The 16,198-nt window shown below is 42.0% G+C and overlaps 1 protein-coding gene across 1 annotated transcript; it reads left to right on the forward strand.

The window, feature by feature from the left end:
* Nucleotides 1-7,874: 7,874 nt before the first annotated feature.
* LOC133128658 (integral membrane protein 2C-like) lies at nucleotides 7,875-15,605 on the forward strand. The gene is made up of 6 exons (XM_061242365.1): nucleotides 7,875-8,068; nucleotides 10,716-10,853; nucleotides 11,898-12,086; nucleotides 12,522-12,632; nucleotides 13,108-13,258; nucleotides 14,324-15,605. The coding sequence occupies exons 1-6, from the start codon at nucleotides 7,976-7,978 to the stop codon at nucleotides 14,413-14,415; spliced, it is 774 nt and encodes a 257-aa protein (XP_061098349.1). The 5' UTR covers nucleotides 7,875-7,975; the 3' UTR covers nucleotides 14,416-15,605.
* The last annotated feature ends 593 nt before the right edge of the window (nucleotides 15,606-16,198 follow it).

Here is a 16,198-nt window from a genome sequence, read left to right on the forward strand (position 1 = left end):
ATGCATTTGAACAGCATGGTCTCGGAAATTCGAAAGAAGGGACATTTACCTGAAATACACTATAGCCTAGGCTACGTTTTGGCGGGTTTTTCTTTTTGCTTTTTCGATGCTATCAGGAAAATGAATAACAATACGTTTTTTGTTGCAGTGTCGTACAACAGAGTTAGGTACTTGTGTAATTCAACTGTATAAAGTATACAACATATAACTGTAATTCGTGCTAGTGAGCTATTTTAGCAGAGCGATCAAGCAGCGTTAGCGAGTATTTTCATTAGATAGTTGCATAATGACATCGAAAAAGTTTACGATGTGTTGGGTCTTTTATTCGCTGATCCTGATTCTGAAGGGGAAGATCTGCCTTTAGAAAATGACGGTCGGTCGTTTAGTTTTTCTGCGTCCCTGCCTTGCAATGACGCAGCTGGACAAAGCGAAAGTGTACACCAAGCACAACGTAGGTGGTGGGGACAATGATTCACGGGGTCGTACTGCTCATCGGGGAGTTAGCAGACGTGGTATTGGTGTGAGAAACGAAGCTGAGAATAGTGTGGGGGTCCGGTCTTTTTACCGCGCTAGCCAGGTAGTGTCTGCATTCTGACCGTGGGCCTTCCCAAAGTGTCCGCGAACGCGCAGCCAGTAACTTGGACCCTTTGTCTAACACCGCTGGGCATGTCAGACGAGGTCGAAGTGTTCATAGGAGAGCTGGGGGGAGGCGAGGGGGAGACGTGCCAGAGCCATGCTAATTCTCACTCCTCGAAACGAGTGGGTGGTACCGGTAAACGTGGTTTTGGACGTAGGGGCGGCAGACGGGGTGTGGGACGTGGCAGAGCTAACATGCGTTTTCTAAATAGCGATGCAAATGCAGGCTTTACGTTCTTGACCAATGAGGAGGACTATCAAAATTGGATAAAGCACTTTGATGACCCAATGGGATATCGAGGGGACAGAGAACTCTCCAATGCCAATTCGCCCCTAGAGTTTCTGTCACTCTTTCTCTCTGATGATTTCTGGAATTTGTTAGCAACTGAAACAAATCGTTATGCCCATCAGTTTTTAGCCTCCAATCAACTCACGCCACACTCCAGATTTCACCAGTGGTATGATGTAACAGTTAGTGAAATGAAAGCCTTCCTATCTCTGCATTTGAGCATGGGTTTGGTTGAAAAATCAGAGTTGGAAGACTATTGGGCAGAATATTGGCCAACAGCAACACCTGGATTTGGCAGGGTGATGTCCAGGAATAGATTTGAAATGATATTGTCTTTCCTTAATTTCGCCAATAATGAGACGTATGTTGGGAGGGGCCAGCCAGGCTATGATAGGCTGTTCAAAATACGCCCAATTATTGATTTGATCGTCCCACAGTTTTCAGCAGTGTATGGTCCATGTAAGCAGCTGTCACTGGATGAAATGACCATTGCATTCAAAGGAAGGTCAACCCTAAAACAGTACAATCCCAACAAACCAGACAAATATGGCTACAAAGTATTTGTTCTGAGTGAAGCCAAGTCAGGATATGTGCTACAGTGGTCCATGTACACCGGACAAAGTAGTGAGAATACTGAATTTGGTGCCACACACCGTATTGTCCGTGAGCTGATGGCCCAGTACGCAGGGAAAGGGCACGAGGTGTACATGGACAGTTATTACACCTCACCAGCCATAGCAGATGAGCTGGCAAACAATGATACTGGTTTGTGTGGGACTGTCAGCAGTAAAAGGAAAGGGATGCCAAAGGGCCTTACCCGAGATGAGTTACCTTTGAGCAAGGGAGATGATCCAGTGTTCATGAGGAATTGAAAAAAGTTGGCTTGTGCGTGGCATGATACAAAGCGTGTCACAATGCTCTCTACACTCCATGGAAACACATGTGTCCAGAAACGTATCTGGACCAAACACACTGATGGTGGGTATAGAGAGATAAATAGGCCTGTGTGTGTTGATGACTACAATTAATTCATGGGGGGTGTTGACACAGCAAATCAGAGAATGAAGACCTTCCTCTTTCCCCACCGGTCAAGGAAATGGTATAATAGAATTTTCAATGCCGTTCTAAGTATAAGCATGGTGAATGCTCATATAATTTACTGCAGCTGCACTGCTGCTCCTCGCAAGCCCTTGAAGGTCTTTGTGCAGGATGTCATCACTGCTTTACTGGAAGGGTACTCCAGGAAAGAGAGAAATAAAGGGAGAAAGCGCTCATTGGGAGAAATGCCACAGAGACTCACTGAACGTCACTTTCTCTACAAGGTTGATAATTTCCCAGATTGTGTAGTTTGTTCTGATCGGACCCGCCCTAAAGGCCGCCGTCAGACAAATTACAGGTGTAGGCAGTGTGGGGTGGGTCTTTGCGCTGTACCTTGTAATGAGAGGTACCACACCATGAAAGACCAGCCTACTACTTACATGCATTCGTTTTTCTGCCATTTATTAGTAATGATTGACACTGTTGTTTTACTATTTACTGTTTCCCTGACCATTTATTATTGTACAATATACCACATAGATGATGAGGGGCAATTTTATTTAGAAAAAAAAGGTCAAAAGTACTGCATTTAATCATTAAAACATGAAATTTCATGAAAATTCTATAATCCAAAATGGCCGCCATCATATGACATCATCATATGCAAATTAGATGTAAATAACATAAACTTTGGGTCATCCTTAATATTTCTCTCATTTACAGTAAGTCTCTATCTTTTATAACTTTTAAGCTCAAGCCTTTTTAAATTTAGATGTCAAAATCAAGCATTTTAGGAAAAAACCTTTGGCGCCTAAAAAGGGCCTTGCCCAAGGGCCCAACAGCTGTGCGGGTCTTATTGTGGCTACACAGGGATTAGAACCTCCGACCTTACATGTCCCAGTCATTTACCTTAACCACTACACTACAGGCCACCCTTGACGCCTTGTGTGTTGAGAGATGCTCTTCTGCATACCACTGTTGTAATGCATGTTACTGTCACCTTCCTGTCAGCTTCTCCTCTGACCTCTCTCATTTACAACATGTTTTTGCCACAGAACTGCCGGTCACTGGATGTTTGTTGTTTTATGCACCATCTCTGCAAACTCCATGGACTTGGTCTGAACAACAGCTGAACCTCTTGACCATGTCCATTCACATGCTTTTATGCATTCAGTTGCTGCCACGTGATTGGCTGATTAAATGTTTGCATCATCAAGCTGACGTACAGGTCTACCTAATAAATTGCTCACTGAGTATAAATGCAAGTTTATATCTATTTGACACCACACTCCTGGTTGGTAGGCAAATCCATTGCTTCTTTTTCCATATTTTTTCAAATGTTCGTAGAAAAACCATTTGAAAGTGCTGAAAAATAATGAGAAACAACTTCGACACGAAACCGGAACAGCTGAGAGATATGTGGTTTTCTACCCAAACGTTGTATTTGTATTTGTGTTTTCCCTTTGGGGAGGAAGGGGATCACGATGACGACGCGTGATGGATTTAGGACGTAAGCCCATACTACCGCCATCTGGCCATGCGTCTCTGAATCAAAATCAGCGTGGGAATGACGAAGTCACAGGAACCCCTTTCAGTCTGCCTTCCATGCGACTGTGTGGCATAGAGCTCAGGGCTACTCAGCTAAATGGACGTACCGTAATCACCAGACCAGGCTGAGCTTGCGGCCGCATCGGTCTTATTGTCACTTTTGAATAGTCTTTAAACGTGATGGGTGTTGTCCAAGAAAAGAGGGCTGAACACATCTCTGGGGAGACTTCTTGTTGTGAGAAGGGACTCAGGCCAGGTTTGGATTTTGATACTGTGAGGCGAATAGAGGAAGAAGGGCACCTGAGAAGACTATCAAAGGAACTGTTGTGTTTTAATTAGTGAAATACATGGATCAACAAGGAGACATGTCACCCCCAATACTTTCATATGAATCACTCCACAGGACTTGTATGCTCCTGAGATTTCATATTTAACTACCAGTCTGTCTTTGTCAAAGTTGAAATAAAATGTATGCCTATACATCTGAATTCACCCATGTGAGTTCGCTCAAGCCATAGGCCTATGTGACAACTGCAATTTCATATTAGAACACTAACAGCCTACAAAAGCATCACTTATGTGTGAATGCTATTTTTTTATTTTTCCAAAGGTGTGCAGAAGATTGAAACACCTGTTGTGCCTTTTTTCCAGTCCCTGCCGAGATTTCTCTCCCTTCACATATTATGTGAATCACCAGTACCATTAATCCATGTGATCCAATGTAAATCCCATGTTTAGAATAGTATACCTTTTTTTTTACATTTTTATTTATTTCTCCTTCACATACCATTTCCTCCAATATAGACCTGCGTTACGTATGAAGTCTACATGCATTACATCACAATAGATAGGCTAAATAAAGTACAGAGTTGAGCCAATATGTTCCTGAGGCTCCAGTATTTCTGAACATTTTCTACGTCTGTATTAATAGTGGAATACTTAGCACATGCCTTCTGCTGAGCTGCGGAGTCTGGGAGGGGGGAATGCCAGGTGGGTGTAGATTATGGAGCGGAGGATGTGACATCAGCTGTGGGAGGGGAACTGGCCATGGATGATGCATGTGGAGTACTCTGAGACAGAACATGCTCTTCGTCACTGGAGGAGGGAGGGGGGAGGGGGTGCAGTTGAAAATAGCATTATGTGTAGCATCCTGTGTGCTGCCACTGCACCTTAACCTATTCCAAGATATTTCATAAATATCCGGTTGCATAAATGGATTCCGTATTAAATTGTGGACCGTAAGGTTTCACAAAAGAGGCTTCATGTTTTGGATACATTTCTCCAATTTTGATGCCATAGTCTACACACCAAACACTCTTTTGCTAGCAGTCTTCTCTGCATCCCTAAAACCAGACTGTGCTTCTGTGGTGCTCAGGAATTTTCGGACATACTACCTCCCTGCCTCTGGAACACCATCTGTGTACGTGTTGAAGAATCACAGCCTGTCAGCCTGAACAAATGAGGTTGTAGTCAACCCACTATAATCCCTTGTGTATGTACAAGCCATGGAAGAGCTGTCCAAAAACCTACTTCCCATTAAGGAGATCCTGTATGGCAGCAGGAGAGAAGAGATGATGGAGGCGGCATCCCAGTTAGCACAGGAGTTTCACAGCAGCAGCCTCCCCAGCACACTGATCTCAGATCTGCTGTTGGTTGATGTCCAGGTGGGAGAGGGAGTGAAGGAGAGTGAGGGGGAGGCCTGAGATCAGCGGGCTTCCTGTTCTTTCACGCTCAGTCTGTGTCCACGCATTTCTGTATATGTGTGTGTGTGTGAGCATGCGTGTGCATGTGAGCTTGACTGTGAGAGCGTGTCCTCAGAATGTGAAATGTGCTTGCATGTGCATCATTTGTGAGGAAGGTAAGGAAGAGGATGCCTTTTACGGATGTGGGCGCTCTAAGTGCATTTATGGAAGCGAGTTCATGAGCTCGTTTGCATGCGATTTTGTACGTCTGCGTTCGCGTGGGTTATCGTAGATGTAAGAGGCTGTTTGTAATTGGAGTCACTTGCGAGAGTGCGATGTTGTGCGTAGGCATATGGAGGTGTGTGTTTATTCTGGGGGGGGGGGGGGGGGCGGTGTGTGTGTAGGCAAGCGCAGTTTGATATTGCAATCTTTATAATATCATGTTTGCAGAAATAGCAGGTTTTCATATCATTCACTCAGCCAACAATGCCAGTGTTTAAAAACTATTGTGTCATGAGAGGACAACATAGTTAAGTCGACGTGATTATTTTTTTCCCTGTTTTGACTAGTCAATCCTGACAAGGGGGTGGCCTGTAGCCTAGTGGTTAAGGTACATGACTGGGACATGCAAGGTTGGTGGTTCGATCCCCGGTGTAGCCACAATAAGATCCGCACAGCCATTGGGCCCTTGAGCAAGGCCCTTAACCCTGCATTAATACAGGGGAGGATTGTCTCCTGCTTAGTCTAATCAACTGTATGTCGCTCTGGATAAGAGCGTCTGCCAAATGCCATTAATGTAATGTAATGTAATGACAAGTTCCTCTTATTAGGACGTACTAAGAACCACATGCTGCAAGCAAACATTATTTTATGATTTAGTTACTTAGTTATTAGTTCTTATTTACTATTTATTATAGCAGATGTCCTTATCAAGAGTGACTTAACAGAGAAATATAAATCATGGCACATCACAAAACTAATTTCCCCTTCCTCTAGAAAGTGTAAAGATAATGTGTCTCTGAGTTTTAACACCATTCTCTGTTGGCAAATTGGTGTCAAGAAGACCCCAACCATACCATAGGTGTATCTGTGCCAAAGACAATATAATAGAATATATGTGTGAGCAGTGATTGCTACCTTTTCCCAGTTTACATTACACATTGTTGATGTTTCATCTTGTTTGCTGTAGTCTGTATCGCTTGGTACCAGGTTTTTTCACTTTGTTGTTGATGTAGGTACGGGTCACATTGGACCGGTATCTGTTGCATCTCGCAATCTGTCCATTTTTAACATTATCTTCAATGAATTTGCCACTTTCAAATTGAATATAATCGCACTGTGACAAAATACCATTCCCTTCCTGTCTCCAGTTGGTTACACACCTACGGCATATTCTCATGATTCTGCATAACACAGGGCAGGTTTGCTCAGTAAGAGCAGTCAGAAAACTATTTCTGTGTAATCAGCATCCTAACAGTTTTCTGATATACAGTGCAGTCAGTAAGTATTTGGACAGTGGTACAATTTTAGTTCTTTTGGATCTGTACTCCAGGACATTGGATGTGAAATGAAACGGGGTGGCCTGTAGCATAGTGGTTAAGGTACGTGACTGGGACCAGCAAGGTCAGTGGTTCGATCCAATAAAATCCGCAAGGCCCTTAACCCTGCATTGCTCCAGGGGAGGATTGTCTCCTGCTTAGTCTAATGTTGTTTTATACTGTCACTCGGGATAAGAGTGTCTACCAAATGCCATTAATGTAATGTAATGAAACAATGCATATGATGTTAAAGTGCAGACCATTTCTTTTAATCAGAGGGTAATTAAATCCATACATTAGCCTCATTCCATCCATTGTTTCATTGCAAATCCAGTGTGGCCAGAATACAGAGCCAAAAGAACAGAAATTGTCCAAGACAAGTATTTCAGGACAGATATCTACATTTGTGAAACAAGTCCAACTTATGTGTGATAGAATGAATGAGAATCATGGATCAGTATCTGAGTCGCAGATACTCTTATGGGTTGTCAGTTACCTGGTTACCTATCTCTTTCTCTAAACCCATAGCTCATATTTTAAGAGCTGAATGGTAAATTGTTCCTTGTGATAGCCAGGGTTAAATGCCCCGAACTGGGCTTGACAAAATACATTTTTTTAAAATTGTTTTATGGCAGGCATCAACTGTGAATCGCTTTGGAGTGTCAACTAAATAACTGTAACTGTGCTGATGGTATGTATCACAGCTTTTCAGAAATCAGCTACATTTTCCTTTTTACATTAGGCTACTAATGGACAGTGGTGTCTGCTGTCCTTTTGTCCTTCATTCTGGAGTTTTGGGGTGCTCTTGCTGCTGCACTTGCAACTGAGTGTGTGGTATCTGGGTCAGTGACTTGCCTTGGAATAAAAACAAATTGTTCAAAAGAAGACTGTGCCATGCATGATTGATAACTGTATAATATACTGTATAATAACCCTGTGGATCCCAAAATTTGTGTCCGGTTTATAAAAATCTATTTGGACACAGCCCGTTAACATTTATGCTGCTCGAACGACTCTATTACACAGTTCGTGCTCACCAATGCTCTGAACCAGAACCTGTCGCTTTAAGATGACTTAAATAAATAAATATATGAATGAAACACGAAACTTCCGGTAGATCCAAGCCAAATGAAAAAAAAAAGCCCATGTCATCAGCACCAGGGAAGGCAGAGCATTGAAATAAAGATCAGAATCCACGCTCACTCCAGAAGGAATTCCACGAGCGTCAATCCCTCCAGACAGAAATGGTGAAGATCACGTTTCAGCAGGTCGCAGGACCGAAACCCGAGAAGGAGAACGAAGGAGACAAAGCGGAGATTCTCATACCTTGTCCACACGTAAGTTCATTGCATTAATCTGTGTTGGTGCAATGTAGCTTTGTTCTTTGTCGCTGACATTAAAGGTGTCCTGTTATTGATGGTCGTTGCGCTGTCAACGGTGGAATGGCTACTAACTTCGAGTCCGAGCCCTATGTCCACCAATAATAGTATATTGCCATTTAGCCCATTACCCTACTTAGAAAACAATTTTGCAGGACAGCTGATGACCATGAATCTGGGAGATGTGCTCAGTCATAGAAAGTACAAAGGGAAGGACCAACTTCATAGGCGTATAGGATTGCATTTAATAATCTCACATCGGTATTATGACTTGGTGCCATAAACTACATACAATTTTAGTAAATGTAATTAGTAAGCTATAAAGCTGGAGGTAGTTGGCCGTGTAGCTAGCATTTTTAAGGATGTAGCCTATAAAATAAGAATGAAATAAAATAACGGTTTTTGTGCCAGCATTTACATGCATCCGGTTACCTTCGACGCTGATGGTGCATTTGGTTGGTATGCTCTTGTTAGCTGTGAATTATATTCAAACAGCAAGCGCCGGTGTGTGAGCCAGCAGGATGAGAGACTGAAGCGGTTGATTATGCTAGCATGTATAAGGGCGCTGTCCAAATAATTGAGAGATTAGGCTATAACCATGATAAACGTTTTAGGTGCACAGAAACCGGTGTAATACGAGTCCAACAACCACCAGGAATTAAAGGGCCTTTGACCCAAAGAGAATGAAACATACCGTTCTCTGTTCGCGTACTGGACTGCTGCTAAAATGTTTTTTTACAGCGAGAGCAATTCAATTACAATCGGCGAATTTAAAATGTACTAGAAAATGTCGTTGTGCTACAGGATCTTTTTCCAAAGACTTACAATACGTCTTAGATCGTGTAGGCTCATCGCCTATGTCACTGTGTCCTTGTAGCCTACCTTGCGTCATATTGTCTTTGTAACTACAGCATCCAGCCACAGAGCTTCAAGTGCGGTTATTTTTGATACACGGTTGCCACAACACCAGGACTTTCATGGGGCTCTGCGCGCCTCTCCCCCTGGCTACACAGGTGACAGTCTTCAGACTGAGAACAGGGCACTCTCGTCGTTTCATTTCGTTTACTTTATAACGAGATATTAATTTACTAACTAATTTGTTTAAGTCAGTGTTTAAAAGATTTTACATTTAATCACTTGAATTATTTAAAGTGTAGATTAAATAAATGAGCACATGTATCGTAATATATGCTTAAAACGACAGGATATAGACTAGCATCTTCAAACGAAAACCATACAGCATCCTAAAACGCTTCATTCTACGACCGTTGGTTATGTTTTTACTTGTAATCACATAGACAAATAGACTACTGCGCAAAATGACGCTTGCCTCTATAGCGTCAGAACAATCATACGCAATTGAGGCTATTAATAACGTCTCTTGGGGAGCGCATATAGTGCCTCCTTTCTTTGGCTTTAGATCTCCCACACTTTTCGTGTTACGTTTCATCCTCGGTTACGTACGCGGTACAAATAAGGACTGGAGGAATGTGTTAGTGTGGATAGTCTATTTATAGGCATATCTGTCGCCATGTCAGCTGTAGCCTACTCTCAGCTTCGTTTTGGAGTGTTTCCAATATTCCTTGCGCGATTCCGTGTAGGACGAACGCGTGTTGGTAGCAGATGTACTGAGAGACTGGGGGTGGATCGGTATTGCTCATCGCCTGAAGCCTACTTGCTCACATATCCTGCGTTATGAATAACTTGGCACCTCCTTTACGAAGTACCCCCACGCTTTTACTCCAGGATCTTTGTGAAACCCCTCGTCATGCAATTCTAGCAGCACACGTTATTTTTACACAAACAAATATGGAATTTCCTGTGTGATTACGAGTTTACGGGATTCCTTTGTCCCAGATCCTTACTCTGTCTGAGCCCACTCACAGGGACTCCTGTTCAGATATTTCCTGGGATATCACTACTATTGTTTAACAAACTGTGGCTGCAAAGATTACACTTATACCTGCAGGACAGTGTCTCTTTTACATCTGGGAAATGGTCTACTGTGTGTATTTGGAGAGCCTTTTCACCAGAATTTGTGCACAGCTGTGGAGTAGTTCCAGCCACAGAATATAAACCACAGGGGTTTTAGTTAGAAACTATGGAGAGACATGCCCTTGGACAAATGTCTCCCCTGCAAAAAGAGTGAAATGTATGTGCACCTCCCTCTCTACGTGCACCTGGCGGTCGAGCTGCACGTTCACGCCTGTTTTCCGTTCTGGTTCCTCAGTGGTGGAATGACTTGCCTACCACTGTCAGAACAGCAGAATCCCTCCCCCTATTTCGACGCAGACTCAAAACCCACCTTTTCAAACTCTACCTTAGTCCTCCCTCCTGATTTCCCCTACCCCTCCTTTCTGATATCCCTATCCTTGTCTAACCCCCCCCCCCCCCCAAAAAAAAAAAGTGTCTTTTGCTAGTTTCTGGATGTGATGCTTTGACTTATGGTAGAACCTATGCACTTGTAAGTCGCTTTGGATTAAAAGCGTCTGCCAAATGACTAAAATGTAAAAATGTAAATGTCAACATCGGCACACCATTGTCTGTGTGTCTGTCAATGCTATAAGCAACATGCGACCCTATGTTTTTCTTGTTCTCTCAACAGGAGGAGCTGGTTCTTCCTCTTCGGCCCAAAAAGTCTCCTCTCAGTGGCCTATGTTGCCTGGTCTTTGGCCTGGTGGTCTTCACATGTGTGCTTGTGCTGGCATCGATATGTGTCTATAGATACTACTCAATACCACAGGTAAGACTGCTTCATTATATATATGTATCATATATATATATATATATGTATGTACTGTTGAATGCTTTCATCTTATAGGTCGTGCCTTCAGCATTTTTGCTGCACATATAACCTGGAAACTGCATTTCAGTCCTTATCCTTTAGGTGTCACTATAGGCACCCAATTGCTGTAATCGGCAAAAAGCAGAAAACATATTCAGTTTAGGACAAACTGAAAAGCTTGATGGTGCCAGTGCGCAAGTCTCTGTATGTGGCATGTTCAGTCTTTTTTTTTAACCAATCAATATATTGCAGTACTTATGACAATGAATCATTGGATTATCTGTTTTATAACCTGTTTTGTTCAAGTTGTGCTTGTTAAGTTGTGATTAGGTTTACCTGGTTTCAGTATGACTCCTCTTCCTGTTCTGCTGGTCATTTTATCTGATTGAAAGTTTCCATTTTAAAGTGGGAACAATACTCAGTGTGAGAAGAAAATCTTTGAGAAATTCTGCACAGTGTTATCAGACACTGATAGGATCAGTAGTCGAAATGTCATCTCACCATTATTTCCAGTGTATACTGCTGCCGGCTGATTGACCTTCAGATGTTTCAGCTGCCATTTGTCTGTTCATGTCCTGACACATTTTCTATCGTTGTGGTGGGTTTGAGGTTGGCTATCTCATGTCACATCTCCCAGGAAAGTGTATGATGATGACGAGGATGAAGGTCATGTCTATAATGAGGATGACGGTCATGTGTATAATGATAATAGTTGTAATGAGGACGAAAGTGGCGCTCACAGTAACGGTAACAGCAACGCTTCACATGACGGTGATGGTAATGGAAGTAATGGATGTATACGGTGATAACGGTGGTAATGCTTGCAATAACGCCGATGTTGATGACGATTGCAATGGTAATGGTTGTAATGAGCAAGATAGTGGTGGTGAAGAGAATGGTCATTATTGTAATGGTGATGGACGCATGGATAATGGATGTAGTAATGGCCATTCCAATGACGCTGACGATGTGACTCCCTGTTTTCCTGGTGCTGTTTCGCAGGAGCCTGAGGATAACATGTTTCACTGCCGCGTTTTGTACGAGGACCCCATCTACGCCCCGCTGCGGGGGCGGCAGGAGCTGGAGGAGAACGTGGGCATCTACCTGGAGGACAACTACGAGCAGATCAGCGTGCCCGTGCCCCACTTTGGCGGGAGCGATCCCGCCGACATCATCCATGACTTCCACAGGGTGAGGAAACGCTCGCTGCGTTACGACCTTCGTTGTCAAAATAAAAAATAGACCTGGCTATATAAGCAGTTTCTGAGCATATTAGTTTACGTCTCCATTTACAAATAAATGCCTGCTCAGCAAAGACATGATTATTATTTTCATTATTATTATTATTATGACTAATATGTTCATATACTATATAGTTGGTGGTAATGGTCACGTCGTTTTGCAGCCATGGAATAGCCAAATGGTTGGGAATGGCCTCCTTGAATTGTTGAATTCACACTATTTAGTGGAGTGGCTGATTTTATTCATGAAGAATGACAGTTGTCAGATTCAATGTTAAATACAGCTTGACTGTGTGTCCTTGAGAGTCCTTTGCTCCACTATTTTACTCTTACAAAATGGCTGCTCTCATCTCAATTGTTAACACTATTTATTATCTCCTGCCAGGGCCTGACAGCCTACTACGATATTGCACTTGACAAGTGCTACGTCATTGAGCTGAACACCTCCATCGTCATGCCTCCAAGAAACCTCTGGGAGCTGCTGATTAACGTCAAGGTACAGCAACATTTCGCAACATTGTGGCAAAGCTCCATCGAATTGCACAAAATGGAAGAAACTTTTCAGTGTTAGCTGGGTGCTGCTGTAGTGATGGTGAGAGAGTGTAGTAATGGGTAACGCCAGGGGAGACGAAACAAATAAGATCTGGTTATCTTTCAGTCCCAAGAGTGTCATATGGTGTAACCACCGTAAAATCCCATTTTATACCTCAGACCTTATCAACCAATCAAAATGATTGCTATACTATTGTTTTGAGGCCCTATTAAAACCTGACTAAAGTTTCTCAACTTTCTCAATTTTCTCAAACAAAGCCCTTTGGTTAGAGCCACTTCATATTTGTCTTGGGACTGAAAGGGTTAACAGAAAGAAATAACAAAATGGGGCCATTTGAAATGCTTTACTGTTGCATACTGTTAAGCCGGCAGTTGGCTGGATGAATGATTTACGGGGATGTGCCTGTCTGTCTCGACAGAGGGGGACCTACCTGCCCCAGACCTACCTCGTCCATGAGGAGATGGTGGTGACAGGCCGGGTGCGAAACCTCCGGCAGCTGGGCGCCTTCATCTACAGGCTCTGCAGAGGAAAGGACACCTATCGGCTGAAGAGGCGGGGATCTCGCAGACGTGAGTGTTTCTTCTGCCCGGGGCACATCACATAGCTCTTACTCCTTGTCAGCCCCACAGACCGAATGAGCTTAACACTTAAAGTTAAGGCGAGCCTCGTCAAAACTCTTCACTTTCACATGTTGTGTATCAGTCAGAGTACCTACACAGAGTGTGCCTTCACAGAGGTCTTATGATAGTGTACGTGTCAATGTCAATTACATGAGGACAATATGTGAGTGTGAGCCTCAGACTTTCTTTTGGGAATATGAAAGCTTGGAATTAGTATACATTAGCATACCTTTGAGATATTCAGCATCATTTCAAAATCCCAAATAGCTTGTTATGTATTGCCTCTGTGTTCATAAGTGTTTAGTCTGTGATATAGGAGAAAGGAAAGCACAAAGCATTCCCATGGTAATAATTTTAGTTTTCAGTAAAAATATCAGACAGCACTCTACAATTCTAGACATCTGAATACACTACATTGGTGATGTCTCCAGACTATTTTACGGGTAGAAAAACAGGATTACATTTAAGTTTTTGAGTGGCATGATCCAATGAAAGGCAGGGGTTTTCCAGACAGTAAGGCCCCAGAGGAGTCATCCCACCGCCGGCTTCCCTGTTACTAATACGCTGGTGTTGCCTTTTCTTGGATGAATCATATTTCTATGCATCTGTTACTAGCCCCTCAGAGAGGAAATGATGGTGTATTTTCTGAAGAGAATCTTACAGAAAGTTCAAAAGATTGTGTCACCATGGGCAACTGAGAAAACAGAGCCAAGATACTGATATCAGCATTTAGAGAACTCCTAGATATCGTTTTCTGGGTTGTTTATGAAGTTGCAGTATGATAGGTTGTATATGGCAATGGCTGATTTTTACCACACAATGCAAAAAAATTGACAATCATTACATTGTAATTGAAAAAAACCCCATTGAAATATGCCAAACTTGCATAACTCACAATTTAAAAAAAGATATTAATATTCATACAGCTAGGTACATTCTGGTAGTGCCTTACCTGGCCATTGACTCTGAAACCTGAATTTGTTGGTATTCCCCCCCCCCCCCCTTTCTTGGCAGGTATTGACAAGCGCGAAGCACGCAACTGTCATAAGATCCGCCACTTTGAGAACACGTTTGTGGTGGAAACGGTCATCTGTGAAGAGGCCTAACCCACGGATGCTGCTTTCTCGCCACGTTCAACCTTTATGCGAGTCCACCTCCAATACTGTAGCTCTCTTAAGCATATTTAGTTTGACTGCACTTTATAAGCATGATGTATTATATTTTATTTAAGAAGTTCATTTTAATTTATTTGTCTTGGGGCTTTTTGTCCTGATTTGTTTGTCCTGACTTTTCTGTCATTCAGTTATGAAATGTTTTGTTTTTTATTCCAATAATCTGTATATTTGAATATATTAGATAATTTTTTTAGTTCTTTGAAAGTAAGAAAGTTTTGTTCTTTGTTTTTTTATCATACTGTTCTTAATGGTTTTCCAAAGTGAAATGAAGAATGTTTATTGTGTCAGCTGAGAGAAAAGAAGGTAGATTCTTGTTTTGTTTTCACTTGTTTGCTCTTTTTTCGACGCCGTCTGGGTAACCACAGTGCACTGTTAATCCACTGACAGGATATCTCACGTACAAACAGTGCTTTCGCTACGTACACTTCTCTATTTGCTGTTTGTGACATGATCCAGCCATTTTTCTACCCTCCCCCTCTCCTTTCTCCCCTTCTACTGCTCATACCTCTTTCTTTCCTGTGGTATGATGAAATCACCTCATGTTTTGTCTGGGTGGAAACAGGCAGGCCCTGGGACTTTCAAGTTGGAAACTGGATTATTCCATTTCAAATTAAGAGGGTTGTTCTGGTCCAACTCGGTGATCCAGTTTTGGTTCTGAAAGTACATTATGCTTCTTTTGTGAAAGACCTATTCATATTTGGTTAGCAAAAGAATGATGTCAGTGATCATGCTTTTCCAGAACAATTCTCTTCCTTGAGGTGGAGCTAGAGGGGTGTCCCCCAGGTGCTGCTTGAATTGTTTCCCCAAAACTCCCCTTTCCCCCCTTTGAGCTCACCGACATGCCAAAGTTCCACCCCCATTCTGCCATGGCCAATTTGTTCCCACCTTCTTTTTTTTCTCTGCATGTTTCTTTGAAACACCTGTACTGTTAGAATATTTTATAAAACCACAAATACAGACAATGCCTTGGTTCAGAAACTGAACTGAAGATATCGTTGTTGCAAGAGAATTTTAGAATATTTAATGTTCAGTCTATAATATCTGATTTGACTGACACTACTGTATATTCTGTCTCATTGTAAAGCCTACCTACCTGTGAATAAACTAGATAATCCAAAATATGGAACCTCTATTCGTTGGAATCATTTCATCACTTGCCTCCTGAATACTTGTTTGTGTGGTGCTATTTAAAAATGTATTTGTGAAGGAATTTGCATATGTTGGAGGGTAATATCCTCAGTATGAAATCTCTAGTCTGAACTAATAGTCTTGCATTAAAATCAATTTAGGAGACTGTCTCATCCAGAGAGACCCACATGGTTTTCATTACAATTTACTTATACAGTCAGATAATTATTGGTTAAAGACTCCATTCAATGGTATGGTGGCAATCCCACCAAGGATTCATGGCAGCAAACTCTCAAAAAAAACATGTATTTTGTGAAAAAAAAATTAAAACCAGGTTTTTGGTTCCATCAAAACGTAGGAGAATATCTATGAACATGTTTAATAGATTCATCTATTTGATTTTCTTGATATACAGTACTGTGCAGAAGTCTTAGGCACCCTAGACTTTATTATATATATATATATATATATATATATATATATATATATATATATATATAATAATAATAATAATAATGCATTTTATTTATAGTGCACTTTACATTTGGAGACCAAATATACCCCGTTGGCTTCTCTGTGTGGAGTT

The sequence above is a fragment of the Conger conger genome, chromosome 5 (assembly GCF_963514075.1).
Source record: "Conger conger chromosome 5, fConCon1.1, whole genome shotgun sequence".
Lineage (NCBI taxonomy): Eukaryota > Metazoa > Chordata > Actinopteri > Anguilliformes > Congridae > Conger > Conger conger.

What these genes read in the sequence shown, in the direction of transcription:
- LOC133128658 (XM_061242365.1), top strand. Translation starts at nt 7,976, where the DNA reads ATGGTGAAGATCACGTTTCAGCAGGTCGCAGGACCGAAACCCGAGAAG. An exon ending in AGCTGCTGATTAACGTCAAG is followed by an intron (nt 12,633 to 13,107) that starts GTACAGCAACAT and finishes CTGTCTCGACAG; the next exon opens with AGGGGGACCTACCTGCCCCA. An exon ending in GAGGCGGGGATCTCGCAGAC is followed by an intron (nt 13,259 to 14,323) that starts GTGAGTGTTTCT and finishes CTTTCTTGGCAG; the next exon opens with GTATTGACAAGCGCGAAGCA.